The following is a 22,550-nucleotide window of genomic DNA, read 5'->3' as shown; positions in this document are numbered from 1 at the left end:
AGTCTAGCTTCAGATATATATGTGTGGTTGGAAAAAGGAAGATTATTATTTTTTTTTTTAAATATATTTTATTGATTTTTTACAGAGAGGAAGGGAGAGAGATAGAGAGTTAGAAACATGGATGAGAGAGAAACATCGATCAGCTGCCTCCTGCACATCTCCCACTGGGGATGTGCCCGCAACCCAGGTACATGCCCTTGACCGGAATCGAACCTGGGACCCTTCAGTCCACAGGCCGACGCTCTATCCACTGAGCCAAACCGGTTTCGGCAAGGAAGATTATTTTTAATAGCCCTTTTAAATAATTTTGTATATTCTTTTTTTTTTTTTAATATATTTTATTGATTTTTTACAGAGAGAAAGGGAGAGAGATAGAGAGTTAGAAACATCGATGAGAGAGAAACATCGATCAGCTGCCTCCTGCACATCTCCTACTGGGGATGTGCCCGCAACCCAGGCACATGCCCCTGACCGGAATCGAACCTGGGACCCTTCAGTCCGCAGGCCGACGCTCTATCCACTGAGCCAAACCGGTTCCGGCAATTTTGTATATTCTTTGATATTATACCAGCACTTGACAAGTGATGGTTTCTTAAAATTTTAACTTAGAATTGGCAACTGTGTCAATGTGGTTTTTTTGTCTTGTTACATTAGAATCAATTGGTCTGTCTTGGACTTAATCAGCTCTCTTGCCCTGCATAATTTTGAAATGTGCATGCATTGTTCATTTGAAAAAACAGTGGTTTTTCCTGAGTTGTGCAGATCTTCTAAATGTTGGTGCTTTTCACTATGCAGTATCAAAAAATCTCATTCCTTAACATGGCCACTATCTTATCAGAGAGAGCACGTGGTGGAGGGTTCACATTTTATCATTGGCAACAAATATCACAGTTGTAAATGATGGGTTCACTTACTCATTTCTGAGGAAATTTTTGTCAAATGCCCAGGTCTGAATATTCAGTTTGTCAGTTTTTCTTTCAGGTTAAAAATAATATTCTGTGAGAGAAACTGCTAGGTCAGATCCCAGTTGCATAGAATCTTTTCCTTGAGACAACCATTGCACTTACGTGTGCCCAGAAATACATTATACCTACCCAAGGACTAATATATAATAAAGTTAATTTTAAACAATGACTGTTAGTACAGTTGGTGCCACTGCCTTGATTCATGCCAAGGCACCAGCAGTTTTAACCACCATTGGTTTTGTGCCATGAGTACAAATGTCAACAAAGTGAAAAAAGCCAATAGTGTATTCTGAAAATAGGTTTGACCTCTTGGACCCCCTGAAAGAGTCTCGGGTTCCCCAGGATTACGCAGACCACACTTTGAAAACCTTTGATCTAATGTGCGCCTAGAGTTAGGATAGTTAAAATATTTTCTTCTAAATTAAAAACAAACCCATTATTAGAGCTCAGAGAAGTTAAATAGCCTGCCATAGTGTCACTCAACAAATGGCAGAGCTGGATTTGAAGCTGCAGAGCTGGGGTTTGACCTCCCTCTTTCTGCAGCACCCTTTGCTATCTACCAATTAATAATTAAGAAGTCTTCTCAAGGTAGTGAGAATAGGAAGTTCTGGATAAGAAGAATCACTTGGGAATGCTATATACAGTATATATTTAAAAAAAATTTTTTCTTGTGTCTTACCTTTTTCCCCTCTAGGACCTTGCTGAACTTATTCTAGGTAATATCTTCTTTCTTTAACTTATTATTATTATTATTATTATTGATTTCAGAGAGGAAAGGAGATGGGGAGAGAGAGACAGAAACACCAATGATGAGAGTGAATCATTGATCGGTTGCCTTCTGCACACCCCACACTGTGGATCGAGCTTGCAACCCGGGCATGTGCCCTGACCAGGAATCAAACTGTGACCTCCTGGTTCTTAGGTCAATGCTCAACCACTGAGCCATGCGGGCCAGGCTTATGTCATATTTTGATGGCATGTATTTAATGATCAACCCACGCAGTTAGCATTGGGATCTTAAAATTATGCATTTCCTATGTCACTTTTCAGTGACATAATTAATACTTCTAAGTCAGCTTTCATTTTTATTTATTTTCTCGCCAAGAGGATTTTAAATGCTTACATATATATGACATAGGAATATACATATTTTCATCTACTGTAGAGCCATTGCGGCTATGGTTGTTTTTCATAAAGACAACTGCTCTGAGTCTTCATAAACTTCATTTTTTGTATCTGTTCCACTTGAGTGGAACGAAGCCCCTACCTAGGTCACAGTGTTGAGAACTCCAGAGGAGGGCTGGAGGAGATCTCTGACTGCGTTCCTCAGTTATACTGTATGCAGAAGAGTGTTTTCATAATTCTTAGGTATAAATAAAAGAGAAGTAGAATTAGTGGTAATTTAGTTTCTGAATAATCAGTCTAGTGATTTAATAGAAATGTAGCCGAGAAGGAGGGATTGCAGAATTTTCCTCCCATTTTATTTCCACATTTTGTTTGTAAATTAAATTTACTTAAAATGGGCCAAATACCTGAGTTAGTGAGCAGCTTGCAGAAAACAGAAAGGTAAATAAGCAATTCAGACAAGCCTTTATATAGTTATTCATTTGACTATTTTACTTTTTATTGAAAAATTAATTTAGAAAAATTATCAAGATGTAATGTACATCTTAGTGAATTATGTCAATTACTTCATACACTAATGGTAGGAATGTGAAATGGTGCAGCCACTTTGGAAAACACTCTGGCACTTGCTCAAAAAGTTAAACATAGTTATCATATGACCCAGTAATTCTACTCCTAGATAGATGCAGATATAGATATCCAAGGGGATTAAACATATGTCTACACAGAAACATATACAAGTGTTTGCAGCAGCATTATGAATAATAGCCAAATATTGGAAACAACCCCTATGTCCATCATCTGATGAATGGATAAATAGAATGGTATATCCATACAATGGAATATCATTCAGCCATAAAAAGGAATGAAGTAATGATACATGCTGTAACATGGGTGGACCTTGAAAACAGACTAAGAAAAAGGCCACGTGATTCTGTTTGATTAAATGTCCAGTATGGGCAAATCCATAGAGACAGAGTAGATCAGTGGTTGCCAGGGGTTAGGAGTATGGTAGGGGAAAGGGGACAAGGGATGACTGCCAATGTGTACGAGATTTCTTTTTGAGATGATGAAAATGTTCTGGAAGTAGTGATGATGACTGCACAACTCTGAATATACTAAAACCCACTGAATTAAATATACTTTAAAGGCATGAATTTTATGATATGTATATTATATCTCAGGTGTTTTTTTAAATTATTAAAAGCAAGCCAAACATCCACATATGTTTAATCTCCCAGGTTAATGGAATATGGACTGTGCCCCAGAAGACACCCCCACCCTCTCCCATTTGCCTCCCAATTAATGCGCCAAGTTATTCTTGGGAGAAAAAATAGTTGTTTTTACTGCTACTGTTTGCTTCTCAGAAGATGCCATTGTTTTAGACTAAGCACAAAGCTTTATGCTCTCAGCACTTGCCAAGCCTTGCAGGAAACTTTTTGTAAAGTACCATTTTAATCAAATGATTCTTTGTGATTTCATGGTGCTAATGTGACCTACCTTCGGCAGCAATAGTGCCTGCCTTTCGAAACAGGCTACACTCTGTTGACTTGCGCGCTCGCTCTCTCTCTCTCTCTCTCTCTCTCTCTCTTTATATATATATATAAACGATACGGAGTTTAAAATGTTTTTTAAAAAATTTTTAAGTAACTTTTTAAGTAACATTTTTATTATTAGCTTGGTCTATCAGTAGCATGGATTTTACTAACTATTAAATACTTCTTATTTAAGCTACCTAATCATAGCTGCTTCCCTTCTCCCCACAACTACACTAGAGGTAACAGGTTTAATTAATATTATCATTTGGGGGAGCCAGATTAGCATTGATCTTTTATTCTCTGTATCATTTCTAAACTTAAATTTTAAGAGAAACTACCCTTAAATGTTTTTACATGCTTTTATATATTTTAAACCCAAAATAAGGTCAATGTTGATTTTTTTGCTTTTCAGTGATGTCTTGGCATTGCCCATTTTCAAGCAGGAAGATTCTAGCCTTCCATTGGATGATGAAACTAAAAACCCGCCCTTTCAGTATGTGATGTGTGCCGCAACATCTCCAGCAGTAAAACTGCATGATGAAACGCTCACTTACCTGAACCAAGGTTAGTATGGCTGTGTCATATTTTGATGTTAGAATTTACAAGAATCCTAAATGTAAGTTTTGACTGCCTAGATTACTGGAAGTCATTTTGAGTTATATTTCTTTTTCCCTTAAGTTATATAACATTAGTACACAAAAATTATAGGAAACGTGTTGTGAGCCAACAAAGTTATAGTTTGTGGAGACTAATTTGCATAATGAGAGTCTGTGGAACAAGATTTATTATATGGTTTTTCAGATAAAATCCAAAGGAGGAGCAAGTAGGAAAGGATGTCAGTTATTTTTAGTAACAGTGGTTTCAATGTGGAACTTGAGAGTGAATCAGAAGTCCAGCTAGCAAGGAACCTGGGTCTCTGACATGAAGCATGTACATGCTGAAAATAGACATAAGCTGTGTCAAGATGAAGTCTATGGCTAAAATAAATCATAGTCAGATTTTGTCTACACATACCTTGTTTATGCTTTATGAGACTATTATATTTTGGTGACAGAAAAGCGAGAGTGGGGAGAACGGAGAATAGAGATGTGGTGGGGCAGAATTTACCTTGGGGAAGTATGAGGGATTTTTTCAGGTGTTCTTAGCAGTTTGGGCACAAGCCAGTGTGATCTCCCAGTGTAAACAAACATACTCTGTTATGCAGAAATTAATTTGTTGGATACATAAAGTGAAAGCATGTGAAATTTTTTTTTTTTTTTAATGCGAGTATTTTGTTATAAAATAGTACATACTCATTGTAGAAAAACTGGGAAATATGTCAAGGGATAAAGCTGAAGATTGACTGCAGTTGCATCCCACCAAGATAACTAACATTTAGCTATATTTCCTTGTATGTACGTTTGTATTTTTTTGTTTTGTTTTCTTATTGATTTTTTAGAGAAAGAGGAAGAGAGAGGGATAGTAAAGATAGAAACATCAATGATGAGAGAGGAGCATCATTGATTGGCTGCCTCCTGCATGCCCCTTACTGGGAATGGAGCCCACAACCTGGGCATGTGCCCTGGCCGGGAATTGAACCGGTAACCTCTTGGTTCCTGGGTCAATGCTTAACCATTGAGCCACACCGGCCAGGCTACATCTATTTTTTTAATGGTATTAACATGTATTCACTTAAGAGTATATTGTAATTATTAATCTGTCATTAAGTAGAATCTTTATTCCTTAAACTGTTGGAACGAGCTACAGATTTTAGACTCTTGTGATAACATTCAGAAATATGAAAGAATAGCTTATTTTTAACTTTTCATATATAGGTTTAGAATCTCTGAGGTTTTATTTCAGGGTAATTCTATCTGTAGCACCTAGAGCCGTACTCTAATTTTGTTATTAATATTGATTTAGTATAATGTTGAATTAGTGTTTGGGTTAGCACTCAATTATTTGAGACTTGAGTGTCATATTTGAAAGAACTGTAATAGTTTATATGGTAATCTGTTTTGGACATAAACCTCTCAGGAGAAATAATGTAGGGGCAAGGATATTCACTGTAGCTTTATTTGTAATGATAAAAAAAAGAAAATATCTTGAATTTTTCTTACGTGGAGAATGATTCAATAACTTCTGTTACATGCATACCTTGGGATGAATGAGTACACACACACACATTTTAAAGGCATGTGTTGGATGTGTCTGTTCATGGGCCTGGGGAAAATACTGATAATTTATCACTATTATTACTAAGCCAGAAAAAGATAGTTCATATTGACAAAAGTTGCAGTCCACCATCTATAGTGATGATTTGTTAGACTGACATTTACTAAGTGCTTACAGTGTATGAAGCATTGTATTAAATACTTTACATGTGTTATCTTCCACAATAACCCAGGAAAATTTTTATTAATTTAGTTTATAGGTTTAAAAACTGAAGCTAAAAGCAGTTGATCAGCTTGCTCAACATCAATTTGGTCAATCATAGATTTTTTTAAAATTACTGAAGTTTATATACAATAGTGTGCACAGGTCTTAAGAGTATACAGCTCAGACCGGCTGGTGTGGCTCAGTGGTTGAACATCAACCTATGATAGTGATGGCGAACCTTTTGAGCTCGGCGTGTCAGCATTTTGAAAAACCCTAACTTAACTCTGGTGCTGTGTCACATATAGAAATTTTTTGATCTTTGCAACCATAGTAAAACAAATATTTATATTTTTTATATTTATTTTATATATTTAAATGCCACTTTAAGGGATTAGATAGGACAGTGGTTGGCAAACTCATCAGTCAACAGAGCCAAATATTAACAGTACAACGATTGAAATTTCTTTTGAGAGTCAGATTTTTTAAACTTAAACTATATAGGTAGGTACATTGTTATTAACTTAATTAGGGTCCTCCAAAGGCTTAGGAAGAGCCACACTCAAGGGGCCAAAGAGCCGCATGTGGCTCGCGAGCCGTAGTTTGCTGACCACGGAGATAGGACATTTGAAGTTGTCATTCATCAGCATGAGTTTGATCCCTCTTAAGCTTCCATATGTGAGTTTATGCATTTATTCTAATGAGAAGGAAATAAAGCAGTCACTTTTTTCCTACTAAAATCAAGTGCTGTGTAACCATATTTTAGTGATGTCATAGCTGTCATGATGTTGTAGTGCACTGGATTACTCACGTGTTTGTGGTGATGCTAGTGTAAACACACCTACTGTGCTGCCAGTGCTATAAAAGTATATATAGTACATACAATTATGTACAGTACATGATAATAAATGACTTACTAGTTTATGTAGATTTTATCATTATTTTAGAGTGTACTCTTTCTGCTTATTTAAAAAAAGTTTGCGTTAAACAGTGCATTGTGTTACCCTGGCCGCAGCCTCGTGCATCTTGTGTTTACTGTGTCTCCTAACTAACAACATCATTTTCTCTTGTGTTCGATTTAATCTCATGTTGTTTTGTTCATTATGGCCCCTGTGTACAAGATCCACTGCTAATGTTGCCAGTAAGAGGCCACATCAAGTGATTGGTATGGAAAGGAAAGTAAAATTAAGGATTACAAAGGTGGAAAATCAGTTATGGTTATTGCTAATTAGTCGGGCATGTCTCATTTCACCATAGCTACCATCTTGAAAAACAAAACCAAAGTGACAGAAGCTATTAAAGGATCTGCTTTATTGAAGGCACTGAGACTAACAAAAATTCCAGAAGGGTCTATATCAGACAGGGAGAAACTTGTAATGACCTGGATTGAAGACTGGAAACAGAAGCGTATCCCTTCAGCACCAGGATAATCATAGCCAAAGCAAAAGTTTATTTGCAATGTTGAAAGAAAAAGTGGACTTGACTAGGATGTTTAATTTACTGTATGCTCTAGGTCAGTGATGGCAAAACTTTTTTTTTTTTTAAATATATTTTTATTGATTTTTTACAGAGAGAAAGGGAGAGAGATAGAGAGTTAGAAACATCGATGAGAGAGAATTATCGATCAGCTGCCTCCTGCACACTCCCCACTGAGGATGTGCCCGCAACCCAGGTACATGCCCCTGACCAGAATCGAACCTGGGACCTTTCAGTCCGCAGGCCGACGCTCCATCCCCTGAGCCAAACCGGTCTCGGCAATGGCGAAACTTTTGAGCTCGGCATGTCAGCATTTTAGAAAACCCTAACTTAACTCTGGTGCCGTGTCACATATAGAAATTTTTTTTATATTTGCAACCATAGTAAAACAAAGACTTATATTTTTGATATTTATTTTATATATTTAAATGCCATTTAACAAAGAAAAATCAACCAAAAAAATGAGTTCGCGTGTCACCTCTGACACGTGTGTCATAGGTTCGCCATCACTGCTCTAGGTGGTTTACATGATATAAAAGTCATTATATATTACACTAGGGTCCCAGTGCATGAATTTGTGCACCTTGAAAGGAACTGTGGGCCACGAGGCTGCAGTGGGCACAGGGGTGGGTCTCGGCCCATCCTCTGCGGCCCCCGTTCCCCTGTCTGCCAGCAACCTCCTCCCGCGACTACTGCTCCCACACTCTGACCGCACATAAATTGGGGCCGGCACCAGCAGTGGGTGGGAGTGGGACCAGCGCTATCAGCAGATGCGAGTGGCGGCGGCTACCTCAATTGCTCCTCAGGAGCAGGGAGAGGTGGAGAAGCCCTAAGGGACAATTGGGCTGGGTGTTGGCAGCAGGTGCAAGTGGGGCCGGTGCTGGCAGCAGGTGTGAGCACCAGGCGGGACCGCAGCATGCGGGAGCAAAGAATTTTCAGTACCCACCAGAGGCTTGCCCCGATGACAGCAACTGGCACCCCTGCTCACCTCCTCCACCATCCCACCACGGCCGACACCCACCATGTTCCACGTGCACCCCCTGGTGGTCATTGCACGTCACAGCGACTGGTTTGGTTGTTCCGCAGTTCTATTTGCATATTAGCCTTTTATTATATGGGATAACTAGAGGCCCGATACACGAAATTTGTGCAAGGAGCTCAGCCCTCGCAGCCCCGGCTTCGTCCAGAAGGACATCTGGAAGGTCATTCAGCTGTCCGGTCTAATTATATTATGCTTTTATTATTATAGATATGAAAGTGAGTGTTGAGTCTGTAAGTGCTGATGAGAAGGTAGCTGAAAATTTTTGGAAATTCTAGATAAAGCTGGTTGTGGAGGAAAATTACTTGCTAGAGCAAATATTCACTTTGGATAAAACCTTCATACGCTGAAAACGGATGCCTGAAAGAACTTTCATCCATAAGGAAGCCAAATCATTGCCAGGCTTTAGGGATAAGTCTATTTTAGGGGCAAGGTTTCAGGCTACAAACTCACACCCTTCGTGATCTGGCACAGTGAGAGCCCCAGCGTCCTGGGGCCTGTCAGTAAGCACACAATTTAGTGTACTGCAGGAGCAATAGAAGTCGTGGATGACCCACCTCCTCTTCTAAGATGCTGGCCTGCATTGCTAAGCCAGCAAAATGGAGAAGTACTATTTGGAAAATAACATACCTTTCAAGATTTTACTTTTTGTTGATAATATTCTAGGCATCCTCCTTTTGGTGATCTTCATCCCAATATCAAAGTCGTATTTCCTTCCAAACACTACTTTTTTGCTCCAAACAAAGAAGGAAGGAGTTATGGCACCTTTTAAGACCTAGTACCTGTGGAGGATCTTTTTCTAGGCTATTGCTACAATTGATGCAGTTCTGGAGGATTGCAATATCTATGACTGCAGCAAGAACCTCGCTTGGGGTGGGTGATGTTACCAAGGAGATATGAATGGCACCTGGAAGAAGAAACTCAATAAGTTTTTTCATTACTTTAAAGGATTTGCCAAAGACGAGGTTGCAAAGATCAACAAGGCTGTGGTTGAGATGGCAAACAACTTTAACTTGGGTGTGGATGAGGATGACATTGAGGAGCTCTTAGAGGTGATTCCTGAGAAACTGATTAATGAGTTGTTGGAACTGGTACAGGAATGCATAGCTGAAGAAGAGGCAAGAGAAGGAAACTGCAGGAAAAGAACTCCCATGAAAATGGCACAGCGAAGGGTTTAGCAGAAGCTTTTGCAGACCTCAACAAATTCCTTTAAAAGTTTGAAAACATGGACCCCCAATAGTGAAGGGCTTTCATTAATGGAGAGGAATATTCATGGTGCACTATCTGCGTACAAACAGATCCTTGGTGAAAAAAGAAACGAGCAAAGCACATGGATATATTTCTGTAAAGAGTGACACCTCAAGAAGAGCCTCAGGCAGGTCCTTCAGGGGTGTTCCAGAAGTATGTTGTCATAGGAGAGGACAGCTCCATGTGTGTTATTGCCCCTGAAGGGCCTGTTCCAGTGAGACAAAATGTGGCGGTGGGAGACAGTAATATTGATGGTCCTGACTCTATGTTTTGTTTTTTTTAATCAACAAATTTAGCTTAGGCTAGATTTTATTTACTAAAAATTAAACTTAGACCACATGAACTTAAAAAACATTTGAATGCCTAGTCCTTACAAGTGCTTGCCTTTAAATTAATTTTAACAATACCATCTGGAGATAGAAATTTTACAGAACACACATGCACAGAGTCTTTAGCTATAGGAAAAACTCACTGGTTGATAAAGGAACAATTGGATCCAATTTTGATTTCAGAGAGGAAGGGAGAGGGGCAGAGAGAGACAGAGAGAGGAAGGGGGGGGGGGAGAGAGAGAGAGAGAGAGAGAAACATCAATGATGAGAGAGAATCACTGATTGGCTGCCTCCTGCATGCCCCTACTGGGGATCAAGCCCACAACCTGGGCACATGCCCTTGACCACAATCGAACCCAGGACCTTTTAGTCTGTAGGCCAACGCTTTATCCACTGAACCAAATTGACTAGGGCTATATATATATTTGAAAAGCTGTTATAAAAAGTTGATCTCAGGTAATGGATATATGTGTAATGTAAATTTAATGTAAGAGTAATAGATAAAAATGAAAATACATTGACAAATTCTTTTTAGTCTTACATAATACTGTAAGAAGGAAAGGATAGTATGGGTTGCAGGGAAAAGGTAATAAACCTGAATTTGCTTTTTTAACAAATGAACATTGTGTAATTGTATATTTTGAAAGATAGTTAATGTTTTTTATTAAACACAGTAATGTTCGTTATGTGGATTGTTTTTCATGCACAGTTTCTTTAAAAATAGGTCAGTCTTATGAAATTCGGATGCTGGATAATCGGAAAATGGGAGATATGCCTGAGATCACTGGAAAATTGGTAAAGGTAAGGTCGATCTTTTTACATTCCTAATAGATATTGCAGTGATTTTTAAAAAGCAGTTTTGCTGCAAGAGTTTTTACAAAAAAATTAACTTCATTATTTTAAAGCTCCTAACTTGTTGGTTGGTGTAATGTGAAAGCCCTTTGGAAATGTACCATGTGAAATTTACTTGCAGCTATGTGTGCAAAGACCTACCACCACTACAAAAATTTTAAGTTTCTCTTTAAAAGTAAAAAATAACATGAGGGGCCCTAACCGGTTTGGCTCAGTTGATAGAGCGTCAGCCTGCGGACTCAAGGGTCCCAGGTTCGATTCTGGTCAAGGGTGTGTACCTTGGTTGCAGGCACATCCCCAGTAGGGAGTGTGCAGGAGGCAGCTGATCGATGTTTCTCTCTCATCGACAATTTTAAAGTACTCATTTTCCCCCACTTATTCCATAGAGCATCATAAGAGTCGTATTCCATGATAGACGGCTACAGTATACAGAGCATCAGCAACTTGAAGGTTGGAAGTGGAATCGCCCAGGAGATAGACTTCTTGATTTAGGTACAGTGACCGTCAGAAGACCTTGGAGAGAGATATAAAAGCATTTTAGTTACACCCATGTTGGCACCACGTGTAATTGTGTGGAGTGTTTTGGTGTGAATGGATTCTCTGTGCCTTGAGTTGTTTTATAGTTTACAATGTTGACCCTTGAACAACTAACGCTGGGAGATACGGGCTGACCACCATGCAGTGAAAAATTTGCACATAACTAGACTCCCCCAAAATGGAATTATTAATAGCCTGCTGTTGATCGGAAGCTTTACAGATAATATAAATAGTCGATTAACACATTTTGTATGTTATGTGTATTATATACTGAGATCTTAAGCTAGAGAAAAGAAAATCTTAAGAAAATCATAAGGAAGGAAAAATACACTTACAGTATTTATTGAAAAACTCTTCACATAAGTGGACCTGTGCAGTTCCCACCCATGTTGTGTGAGGACCAGCTGTAGAGTTTTGGTGAAACTGAAAGACCCTGAGCCAGTAATATTATGAGTTGGAAACCATTCATTTAATTCTCCTTTGGGTATTATCCATCATATTCTGATTAAAATGAAAAAGAAACCATGGTGGGAGAAAGTCTGATACTCATTAGGTGGGTTTTGATGTTGAAATGATTGACCACAGAGAACATGGAAGAACAAAGTGCAGCATAGAGGTATAACATTTTCACTAAAACATAATTAGAGTAATCTGTGAGCTTTTAAATTATTCTTAGTAGTGAGTTTATATGTAACTTCTTTTTAAAATATAGATATTCCAATGTCTGTGGGAATAATTGACACAAGGACAAATCCCAGCCAGTTAAATGCGGTTGAATTTCTGTGGGACCCTGCAAAACGCACATCTGCTTTCATTCAGGTTTGGATTTTTTACTTTATTAGACATATACTAGCCTCGTCATTTTTAGAAGGTCATGGATGAGGTTGACTTCTTTTTTTTTTTTTTTTTTGAGGTTGAATTCTTGATGCATGATAAAAGTGTCTTTAAAAGCTTATTTGTAAACTATCTGGCAGTATCTTTTTTTAAAATATTGGAGTTGCCAAAACCGGTTTGGCTCAGTGGATAGAGCGTCGGCCTGCGGACTGAAAGGTCCCAGGTTCGATTCCGGTCAAGGGCATGTACCAGGGTTGCGGGCACATCCCCGGTGGGAGATGTGCAGGAGGCGGCTGATCGATGTTTCTCTCTCATCGATGTTTCTAACTCTCTATCTCTCTCCCTTCCTCTCTGTGAAAAATCAATAAAAAAAATATAAAAAAAATAAAAATAAAAAAAAAATAAAATAAAATATTGGAGTTAATATACTAAATCCGTTATTATAGACTAACACATGTGAAGGCAAGCTGACGTGTGAAGCATTATTTAAATGTTCCTTTTACCACTGGTAGTAACAGTAATCAAAACCTCCATTTTTCATAAGATGCATTTCTCTGGAACCAAAGCTGCTATTTTAAAAGATGTAGCCGCCCTGACCGGTTTGGCTCAGTGGGTGGAGCGTCGGCCTGTGGACTGAGGGGTCCCAGGTTCGATTCCGGTCAGGGGCATGTACCTTGGTTGCAGGCACATCCCCAGTGGAGGGTGTGCAGGAGGTGGCTGATCGATGTTTCTCTCATCGATGTTTCTAGCTCTCTGTCCCTCTCCCTTCCTCTGTAAAAAAAATCAATAAAATATATTAGAAAATAAATAAATAAAAGATGTGGCGGAAAAAAGTGTACTGTTTTAAGATTCTCTGTTAGCAACATTCTAATACTAAAATTTTCAAATCACAAAAGAGAATAATAAGAATGAATTCTCTGTGTACTCATCACCTTTCTTCAACAGTTATTAGTAGTTTCCCCCTTTTAAGTTATTGATGGAATATTTTAAAGCAACTCTCAGGCATTTCATGTCAACCATAAGTACTCAGTTTGTATCTTTAAGAGATGAAGTTTAAAATATATATATAAAAAATATATACCGTAAAACCCATGGTAATTCTGATACCCAGGATGTTCAGATTTGTAAGTGGAAAGATTAAAAATACTGAGTAGGGCCCTAGCTGGTTTGGCTCAGTGGATAGAGCGTTGGCCTGCAGATTGAAGGGTCCCAGGTTCGACTCCAGTCAAGGGCACATGCCCGGTTTGTGGGCTCGATCCCCAGTGGGGGGTGTGCAAGAGGCAGCCGATCAATGATTCTCTCGCATCATTGATGTTTCTATCTTTCTCTCCCTCTCCCTTTCTCTCTGAGTCAATAAAAGTATATTTAAATATATATATATATACACTGAGTAGGTAATCTTACGTAGAAAAAACATACTGCTTAACTGCTGACCAGCCTATGTAGACTGTAGTTTTTGTGAACAGTAAAGAATCTTTGGTATTTTGAATTTTTGTGGCCTGGCAAATACTATCTTTCATTAATTAGTAGTCACTAGGAACATGGTTCGTATTCGTTGAATATTTTCTCACGCTGTTTGTCTAACAGGATAACTAGATGTACAGTGAGTGAAAGAGAGGTAGGAGCTGGCCTTATATCTCAGGTTGTGCACAGTATCCTGCAGAGATCAGTTTTCACTTTGAGAGTCACTAGAAGACAGGATGTGTATTACAGGATGTGTAACAGTCAGAAATTACCAAGACCTGTTTACTGATCCTGTGAAGTATCCTAATGCTGTCTCCATGGTGGTATTAGGAGAGGGTACAGAGTGATGGAAGATGAGTATTGCCCTTAGGACCTTTGGAAGGGTTGACAGAAGAGTTTATCAGTGGTTCTCAACCTTCCTAATGCTGCGACCCTTTAATACAGTTTCTCATGTTTTGGTGACCCCCAACCATAAAATTACTTTCGTTGCTACTTCATAACTGTAATTTTGCTGCTGTTAATGAATTGTAATGTAAATATCTGGTATGCAGGATGTATTTAGGCGACCCCTGTGAAAGGGTCGTTCGACCCCAAAGGGGTCGCGACCCACAGGTTGAGAACCGCTGGTTTAGATGGATACAGGTAAGAAGTGGTGGGCTTTGTGGGCCGTGGAAGTTCCCCAGGCAAAAGTATTCCAAGTTGATGGAGGTTAGAATAACAGTTAGATGATTGGTATTTTGCAATAGAGGGCAACAGTGGAAGCTTTGAATGATGAGCTCAAGGTTGCTGTGGATTGAGCCACATGCAAGGCTTAGCTGAGCCTGAGAGCAGTATGCGGCCTGGAGTGCAGGTAGGGGAAGTAGGCAGGAAGCCTCTGTACTGCTGTACCCATGGTCAGAGCAAGTTCTTCCTTAGAGGAGAGGCTTTGTAATCGGGGAAGAGCTCATTCCCAGAAAGTTCAGAAAGGATCGGCTGGCTTTGTGAAAGGAAAACCATATATTAACAACAATCAGAAATTCATAACAGACACCTGGCTAAGATGTGGGAGTTTGTTTTAAAGGGCCTTACATTTATAGCAGTGACAGGGCATCCAGAGGGACAAACCAGTGGATGGTACTTTGAATCCATCTCCAATTGTCCAGGTGCACTGCATCAGCACAGAATTTACTCCACGGAAGCATGGAGGCGAAAAGGGAGTGCCTTTCAGGATCCAGGTTGACACCTTTAAGCAGAATGAAAATGGAGAATATACAGATCATCTGCACTCAGCTAGCTGCCAAATCAAAGTTTTTAAGGTAAGAGACGGAAACCAGGCTTCCAGTAATGAAAGCCCAGTTTTGCTTATAAAGTTGTTTGGAACCTGGTGGACAAAGTAATCTACTTTGTTTTTCAGCCTAAAGGTGCAGACCGGAAGCAAAAAACTGACCGAGAGAAGATGGAGAAGAGAACTGCTCACGAAAAAGAAAAGTATCAGCCATCCTATGATACCACAATCCTCACAGAGGTAATGCAGAGCAGCATTTTGGTGTCTGGAGAGAAGCAGAGGTTTGAATATTAGCACTATTTATAAGGATGAGCTTTGCCAAGAAGGGGTTGGGGAAGGTTGGGGGGTAGTTTGACATATTCTTGTGAAATTTGTGGGGGAAATACATTATTTAAATTCTGGGATTTTAATGGATTAGTTTCCTGGGTGGGATCTTGAATGAAGATGCTGAAATCCCAATCAGGTCTTAGAAACAGACCTTAAAAACCTTGAAGTTGACTAGAGATTAAACTGGGGCCTAGAAAGTTTGATTTTTGTCACTGCTGGGGTTTTGCATTTTCTTTAACTTTGAATCCTGCTAATCATGCAATTGTTTAATTGGACTGCAGAGACATAAAACAGGGTATTGGATCTTTCTTTGTATAATGAAAAGACATTGATCCCAATCTTTGGTGTTTGTCCAGATGAGGCTTGAGCCTATAATTGAAGATGCAGTTGAACATGAGCAGAAAAAGTCCAGCAAGCGGACTTTGCCAGCAGACTACGGTGATTCTCTGGCAAAGCGAGGCAGTGTAAGGGACTTCTGCTTCTCCTTTCATTGTGCAAGAAATCTTGTGCAGTGTTAGATATAGGACCTACTTCCACTGAAAAGTAAAGCCAAATTTGTTTTTGATGTCCTTGTCTTGATTTAATTTGCTTTTGTTTAGACTTCCTGCTTTCTGTTTGTTCCTCGCTGAGGAAAATTTCCTAAATCTAACACTTTAAAAACAAAGTTGACCTTATTGGGTGGTTTTGGAGGGAAAAATGACACTCAGAAATGTGTTCCCTCCCTGTCTCCTTCCCTTTCTCCCTCCCTCCTCGGCACACACACTTCCTTTAAGAGCACTGAAATTAGTTAAAAATACATTCTTTAGTAAAATAGTTATCATTTTTGTTTAATTTTAAAGGGTTTTGCTTCCTCATGTGTATAACTGATAAGAAAATTTCATGGCTATTTAGAGAAATGATGGCAGCAAGCTTGACATTAACATACGCAATACTTTGTGTCACATTTCCCTGCATGTAGTGTAAGAATGTGTGTCTGTCTGTGCTTTTAAAAGCCTGTTTGGCAGCACTGGTAGGAAAATGGCCTTGACCGCATCAGTGTTCCTCTCTGCAATGCACTGTTAGCTTGCATCGCATCATGAACTTGTGCTTCAGGCCAGAGCAGTGCACCTTTCTATATTCAGATCCGGATCCCCCCAACATACACCCAGGAGATTTTTGGCTGACTATGAGCTTTCTCTGCTTGAGTATAGCAAATTCTTCCTTTATGACACAACTCTCCATCTAACAATCTAGATCAGCTATATATCCACAGTAAATGTAAACACAGAGCATTAAACCTTTTCTTATAGAGCTGTATTAATGGCTACACTATCATTACAGTCTTCATCCTATCAAGGTACCAAAAATTGAATTTTTCACTCTTAAACGTGTCTAATTATTTGTAGACTACAAAAGCCACAAGCACAATCACTAGAACATCATTTCCAAGTTAAAAGCATTGACTGAAAATGTTTAAATGCTTCTCTGTACAATAAATCTGAAAGGATGGTGAGCACACTTGTTGCATTTTAACTGGTTTTTTTAATGCCAGTCAAAGGTTGTATGGAACAACTGTATACTCCATCCGATTTTGTTTTTAGCCTCTTCTGATTTCCCAGCTGAAGAATCACAAGTGGTTCTTACATTTTGGGGCGGGGGGGCGGGGAGGGGAATCCTGATAACTCGAATCACTTTCCACTTTTTTAAAAAAACTACTTCACTAATTAAAAGGAGTGGGTTCTCATAATTAATAAATTAAATCTATTCGAGCCCAGAGCTAATCTGAAGATGGTAAAATTATTGTTAAATTATTAATGACTCAAGTCTAAAGTATGCAAAACGTCAGCAGTTCATTGGCCTGGGATTTCACATCTTCCTTGTGTGTGTTGCTTGCTGCCCCGGGCTGCATTGTTTTGGTATTCCTAAGGGTGGTTAGAGCTCCTCTTGGAAACCTGTTTTAAAAAGAAAGTCTGCAGCATTTCATTGTTTCAGGTGCCTGCAGAGGAAGGCAGCATTGTTCTTAGTGTGGATAGCTGCAGTTGGCTGTCGGTAGAGGGATCTCCAGACTCATCTGTTAAAGTTAAAAGGTGCTGTGGGAAATGGTCCCACATGGAATGGAGGCACTGTGGTTGGTTCCTAAGAGCTACTGCACAACAAAACCCTTACTTGGTGTGTCTGTTTCTTTGCCTCTGAGCTGTATTTTACTGACTCAAATCAGGGCTGCCCATTTCTGCAGTCTCAGGTGGGTCGTCATTTTCTAGTCCCCCTGAGGAGGGACTCTGTTCCCAGTGCACCAGAGCCGAGACTATAAGTGTGCAGGCCAGGTAATGGATTACAGGTTGCCTTCAGGAACACAGGCCCTGCACCTTTGCTTACTTTTAAAGACAGGGCAGAATGACCAGGTAGAAGAAACTGTGAAAATATTCCTTGGTAGCCTTTACCCTTCTGGGTTGAGACTGCTAGAGAAATCTATGAAACACAGGCAGGCAGGTCTTGGTGCTTGGTGGCCATTATAGAACTTGGAATCTGTTCTTTTCTAAAAGTAGAGGCTTTGCCATAAAACCAGCTTTCATTGAACACTAGTTTTCTACTGCTGAGTGAATCGAGTCTCTTATTTATTGGGCAAGTTTTAGATGTCAGCTATTAACAGCTCTACTTCTCTGCTGCTAAGAGTCTAGATGTGTAAGTGAAAATAGATAGGTTTATGAAGTTTCAGGCAATTTGGTGTCGCTGTCGCTGCTCTGCCATACTAACCTGAAACTTCTGATGGCTTCATTTCCTCGGTAGACAGCTGGCAAAAATTACAAGGCAGATTTTGGGAAGCTTGACGTTAAAAGGTTTATATTATTTTGCTGTTATCCTTGCTAATGGTGGTATTTAGTATCTGAGGAGGATGGTGCAGCAAGAAGATCTTCTGGGTAGTGGAGATGGCTATGAGCATGGCATACCCATAGTTATTTGATCTGTCTGTTGGCTCACATGCTCTTAGGTTCCTCAAACTGTATAAGCTGAGGAGGTAACTACTTTTAAGGTGGAAAGTAAAAGAATGGGCCTTGTTGTGTGAGGTTTTTAGTGAAGTGCTATCTAGCCAGTAAATTCCTTTTTTTTTTTTTTTTTTTTGAAAGTTGATAGTAGTAGAAACAATAAGTGCATCATTTTCCCCATTTTTGAAGGGATATATGATGGGCAGTTGTAAATAATAAGATTCGGGGTTTCTGTTTTATTTTCCTTGTATCAATGCTTCTGATGGCTGTCAGTTGCTTTAAGCTCTTGTAACCATTGGAGAGACTTCCTTTCTGCCCCAGAGTGCTGCACAGCCTTTTAGCTCCTTCACACTAGTCATGACTCTTCCATCGTCAAAGAATTTTTAAGAAAGAATATACTCCTTTCCACATTTTTAGGTTGACATCTGAAAAAAGTTTTCATCATACATTTAAATCATTGCCAAAGGAGACCATTTTCTGACGTAGTGAGTGTTTGCATTTAAAATTTAAGATAATTTACATTGCTTTCTGAAGTGTATTCTGTGGACTCCACTACCATAGCAATTTGACACCCACCATTGTTCATTTTAAAAGTTCATGAAACTTTACTCTGCTCTACCTTCTTGATCTGTTTTCTACTCCCCTTAAATAGTTTTACGTGATAAGACATACTATTATGCCTGAAAATGTTTTAATTATCACCCTAATAATTTTATCACATATATAAATATATATATATGTAGAGAGAGAAGTTTAATTTTTAAAATTTCCTGTGACCATAGGCTCTTCAGTCAGTTGAAAAATTTAAACTTTATTATTGGTACCAACTTATCAAAACAACAAATCATAGAAAGTATTTTTTTAATCCTCATCCAAGGATATGTGTGTTTTTTTCATTGATTCTAGAGAGAAAGAGAGAGAGAGATCTTGATGTGAGAAACATTGATCAGTTGCCTTCCGAATGTGCTCCAACTAGGAATCTAATCTAAGACCCTTGGGTGCGTGGGATGACACTCAAACCACTGAGCCAAACCAGGCAGGACCATACAGGTTTTGATGAGAATTTTTTAAATATAAAAATAGAAGTGTTATTGGAAATACATCTCAGAACAGAACCTAATTCTAGATTTTTTTTATAGATAAGAAAAAGATTATTTAGATATTTATTTTCCTTTCGACAGTGTCTTTCAGGTCTTGAAGTTCCTTTTGCGTTATCTGCCAAATATCCCAGTGATGGATTTTATATGACCCTAATAGATTATTTCAGTACTGTGTCAGCTGATGGTAGATCCTCCAGAATTGTTTTGGAAGCAAATAATTGGAAGCTACCAGAAACACAGAGAAGAATTTTTTAAAAAAAATTTGTTTGTTTTTGAGGGGCAAAAGAAATAATATTAACCCACAGACTTTTTTTTTTTTATTGAACTTAGTGGGGTGACTAATAAAATTATATAGGTTTCAGGTGCATAATTCCACAACACATCATCTGTATACACTATATTGTGTTTTCACCACCCCAAGTCAAGTCTTCTAAAACCATTTATCCCCTCATATCCTCTAACTCCCCATTTTTAGAGTCATGCACTTTTTTTTTTTAATATATTTTATTGATTTTTTACAAGGAGGAAGGGAGAGAGAGAGTTAGAAACATCGATGAGAGAGAAACATTGATCAGCTGCCTCCTGCACACTCCCTACTGGGGATGTGCCCGCAACCAAGGTACATGCCCTTGACCGGAATCGAACCTGGGACCCTTCAGTCCACAGGCCAATGCTCTATCCACCCAGCCAAACTGGCTAGGGCAGAGTCATGTACTTTCTTAGTATCTACCCTAAATCTTTGAATTTTTTTATTTTTATTTTTTTGCTTTGATTTGGGAGAATCTTATACCCCATGGATAGCCATCATGAGATCTGAAGCCTTTTGTGTGAAAAGTAGGAGAAGAGTGACTGTGAAAGGGGACCTTTGAAACCAGGGGCATCCTCAGGCAGATTAGTTTTAGGAAGAATATGTGGGGTGAGTGATGGGATTCCCTCCATAGCTCAGGCTTGAAGATTTTTACTTGACACCTTGCTGGCCTGTGAGCATGCTTTTGACGTTGATGTGTCTTTGTAGCTGTGCGTTATCTTTGGTTAGAATTGTGTCTAGAGCTGAAAAATACTTTAGTTCACTATGCCTTGTCCAGAAAATACAAGAAATAAACACACGTGGATACGTAGGTGTAGGCAGTACCATACACAGGTGTTTTTGGTACTGGAATGGTCTCAGCTTACTTGAGGATTATTAATCCTAGAGAAATGAAGGAAGCAGGTGGGTACTGGTGAGGGCAGAAGGAGCACTAGGTAGGACAGGCACTGTCTTGGTCACCGTGTGATGTCAGATTGCTTATGAATCCTTTTTGCCTCTGCTATTCTTAAAGCTTGATAAGCACCTTTTGGAGAATTGATAAAGAGGGAGGCAAAAAGTTCTTGACAGCAAATTGTATATAAATATACATTTAAAATGATGACGTTTTGCTGCTATCATCACTTCTGGGCTTCCCTAAAATTAATCAGTATCTAGACACATAAAGCAGGTGAAATTTTTTCCTTGCCACATAGAAGGAAATATATGTTCCCATGCCGTTGCTTGATGAGTGTCAGGTGTCTTGTGTTTTATAATCTTGTTTGGCCAGACTAGATTGTGAAATACAAAGTATTCTTCCATACCCTTTAAAAGCATATTATTAATTTATTTTTGTTTCTATCCTTAGTGTTCTCCGTGGCCGGACACCCCCACAGCCTATGTGAATAACAGTCCCTCCACAGCGCCCCCTTTCACCTCCCCACAGCAGAGCACCTGCAGCGTCCCAGACAGGTATCTGCTTTGTGTCCTCGTGTGCCTGAAGCTGACTGATGCTCATGCTCCTTTGTTTCCCTTTCTCTCAATTTACAGCTACCTTTCCATTTGTTTATCTGACGCATGTGGTCATGGGAAATAGCCTCCTCCATTTCAGGGGAAATCACTTTTCTTCACCTGCCCGCCTTTTCCTCCTGGCCCTTTGTGCCCCGCACACTCACAGACTATGGAAGTTGTAGAAGGGGGGCATTTCAAGATATATTCTTTCTGAGATAAAAAGAACATTAATGCGGTTCATGGACAGAGAAAGAACAATGAGATTTTTAAAAATATTTTATTGATTTTTTACAGAGAAGATGGGAGAGGGATAGAGAGCCAGAAACATCGATGAGAGAGATCGATCAGCTGCCTCTTGCACGCCCCCCACTGGGGATGTGCCCGCAACCAAGGTACATGCCCTTGACCGGAATCGAACCTGGGACCCTTCAGTTCGCAGGCTGACGCTCTAGCCCAGCCGTGGGCAAACTACGGCCCGCGGGCTGGATCCGGCCCGTTTGAAATGAATAAAACTATTGAAAAAAAAGACCGTACCCTTTTATGTAATGATGTTTACTTTGAATTTATATTAGTTCACACAAACACTCCATCCATGCTTTTGTTCCGGCCCTCCGGTCCAGTTTAAGAACCCATTGTGGCCCTTGAGTCAAAAAGTTTGCCCACCCCTGCTCTAGCCACTGAGCCAAACTGGTTTGGCAGAACAATGAGATTTTAAGGTGAAACTATGAATCAATAAGTTAAGATTGCAATCATTATAAAGTACATTTGTCTTTAATTTAATGCTCACCATACTACACAAGAGTTATTTCTCTGCTCCATTTCTCCTCCTCCTAATAGATACACTCTTTTTTTAAATAACTCTTTACCCTTAAAGAACTTAAGTGGCTTTAGAAATGGGAATGGTGGACTTTGTTCTACTCTTTGGCCTTGATGTGCAGATCAGAGTCTCGTGAGCAGCGGGTAGGAGCAGGAGCTGTGTATCAGGCTTCTCGAAGTGCTGCAGTGATGTCCCGAGGAGACGTTGCATTCTTAGGGGTTGGCTGAAGGAATAGTGACAGTCAGATCAGATCAGAACTTCCCTGTTGATAGCAGGTTTAGGCCCCACCTCCTAATACTATCTGTCACACTGTGGATAAGGGTTCAATATACGATTTTGAGGGGACACAAGCATGCTTTTCCCCTGAGATGGAAAAGCTGATGAGGCAGCCTTTTAAGTTATTGTGCTTTAAGAGTAGAAAAACAATCTTGGGCTCAGAGACCAGGAGACCAGCATGTTGCCATGTAGGGGGCTCTTCTTTCGGTCAAATCCAGCCTGAATCATCTTAGAAAACAATTATGA

The 22,550-nt window shown here is 39.4% G+C and overlaps 2 protein-coding genes across 10 annotated transcripts in view; one reads left to right on the top strand and one right to left on the bottom strand.

Moving 5' to 3' along the window:
• Window positions 1-22,550, top strand: part of UBP1 (upstream binding protein 1) — a 41,803-nt gene that overhangs the window by 5,529 nt on the left and 13,724 nt on the right. For 7 of the 9 annotated variants that reach the window (XR_004971605.1, XR_004971607.1, XR_004971608.1 and 4 more), the window contains exons 2-9: window positions 4,041-4,192; window positions 10,800-10,876; window positions 11,314-11,419; window positions 12,177-12,283; window positions 14,905-15,057; window positions 15,156-15,266; window positions 15,710-15,817; window positions 21,069-21,172. Coding sequence is in view for 5 of the 9 variants with exons in the window: in XM_036332875.1 (XP_036188768.1) it covers window positions 4,041-4,192; window positions 10,800-10,876; window positions 11,314-11,419; window positions 12,177-12,283; window positions 14,905-15,057; window positions 15,156-15,266; window positions 15,710-15,817; window positions 21,069-21,172 (918 nt within the window). In the remaining 4 variants the exon portion in view is untranslated. Of the gene's footprint in view, window positions 1-4,040; window positions 4,193-9,467; window positions 9,551-10,799; window positions 10,877-11,313; window positions 11,420-12,176; window positions 12,284-14,904; window positions 15,058-15,155; window positions 15,267-15,709; window positions 15,818-21,068; window positions 21,173-22,550 lie in introns of those variants that run through there. The other 2 variants (XM_036332879.1, XM_036332876.1) reach the window with 2 other exon arrangements.
• The window catches only part of FBXL2 (F-box and leucine rich repeat protein 2), a 53,741-nt gene continuing 52,998 nt past the window's right edge, over window positions 21,808-22,550 (bottom strand). The window contains exon 16 of the transcript XR_004971609.1: window positions 21,808-22,251. The gene's annotated coding sequence lies outside the window, so the exon portion shown is untranslated. The remainder of the gene's footprint in view (window positions 22,252-22,550) is intronic.

Source organism: Myotis myotis, unplaced genomic scaffold (assembly GCF_014108235.1).
Source record: "Myotis myotis isolate mMyoMyo1 unplaced genomic scaffold, mMyoMyo1.p scaffold_m19_p_13, whole genome shotgun sequence".
NCBI classification, from domain to species: Eukaryota; Metazoa; Chordata; class Mammalia; order Chiroptera; family Vespertilionidae; genus Myotis; species Myotis myotis.
The sequence above is the reverse complement of the archived record's forward strand: the minus strand, read 5'-3'. Positions and strand labels throughout refer to the sequence as shown.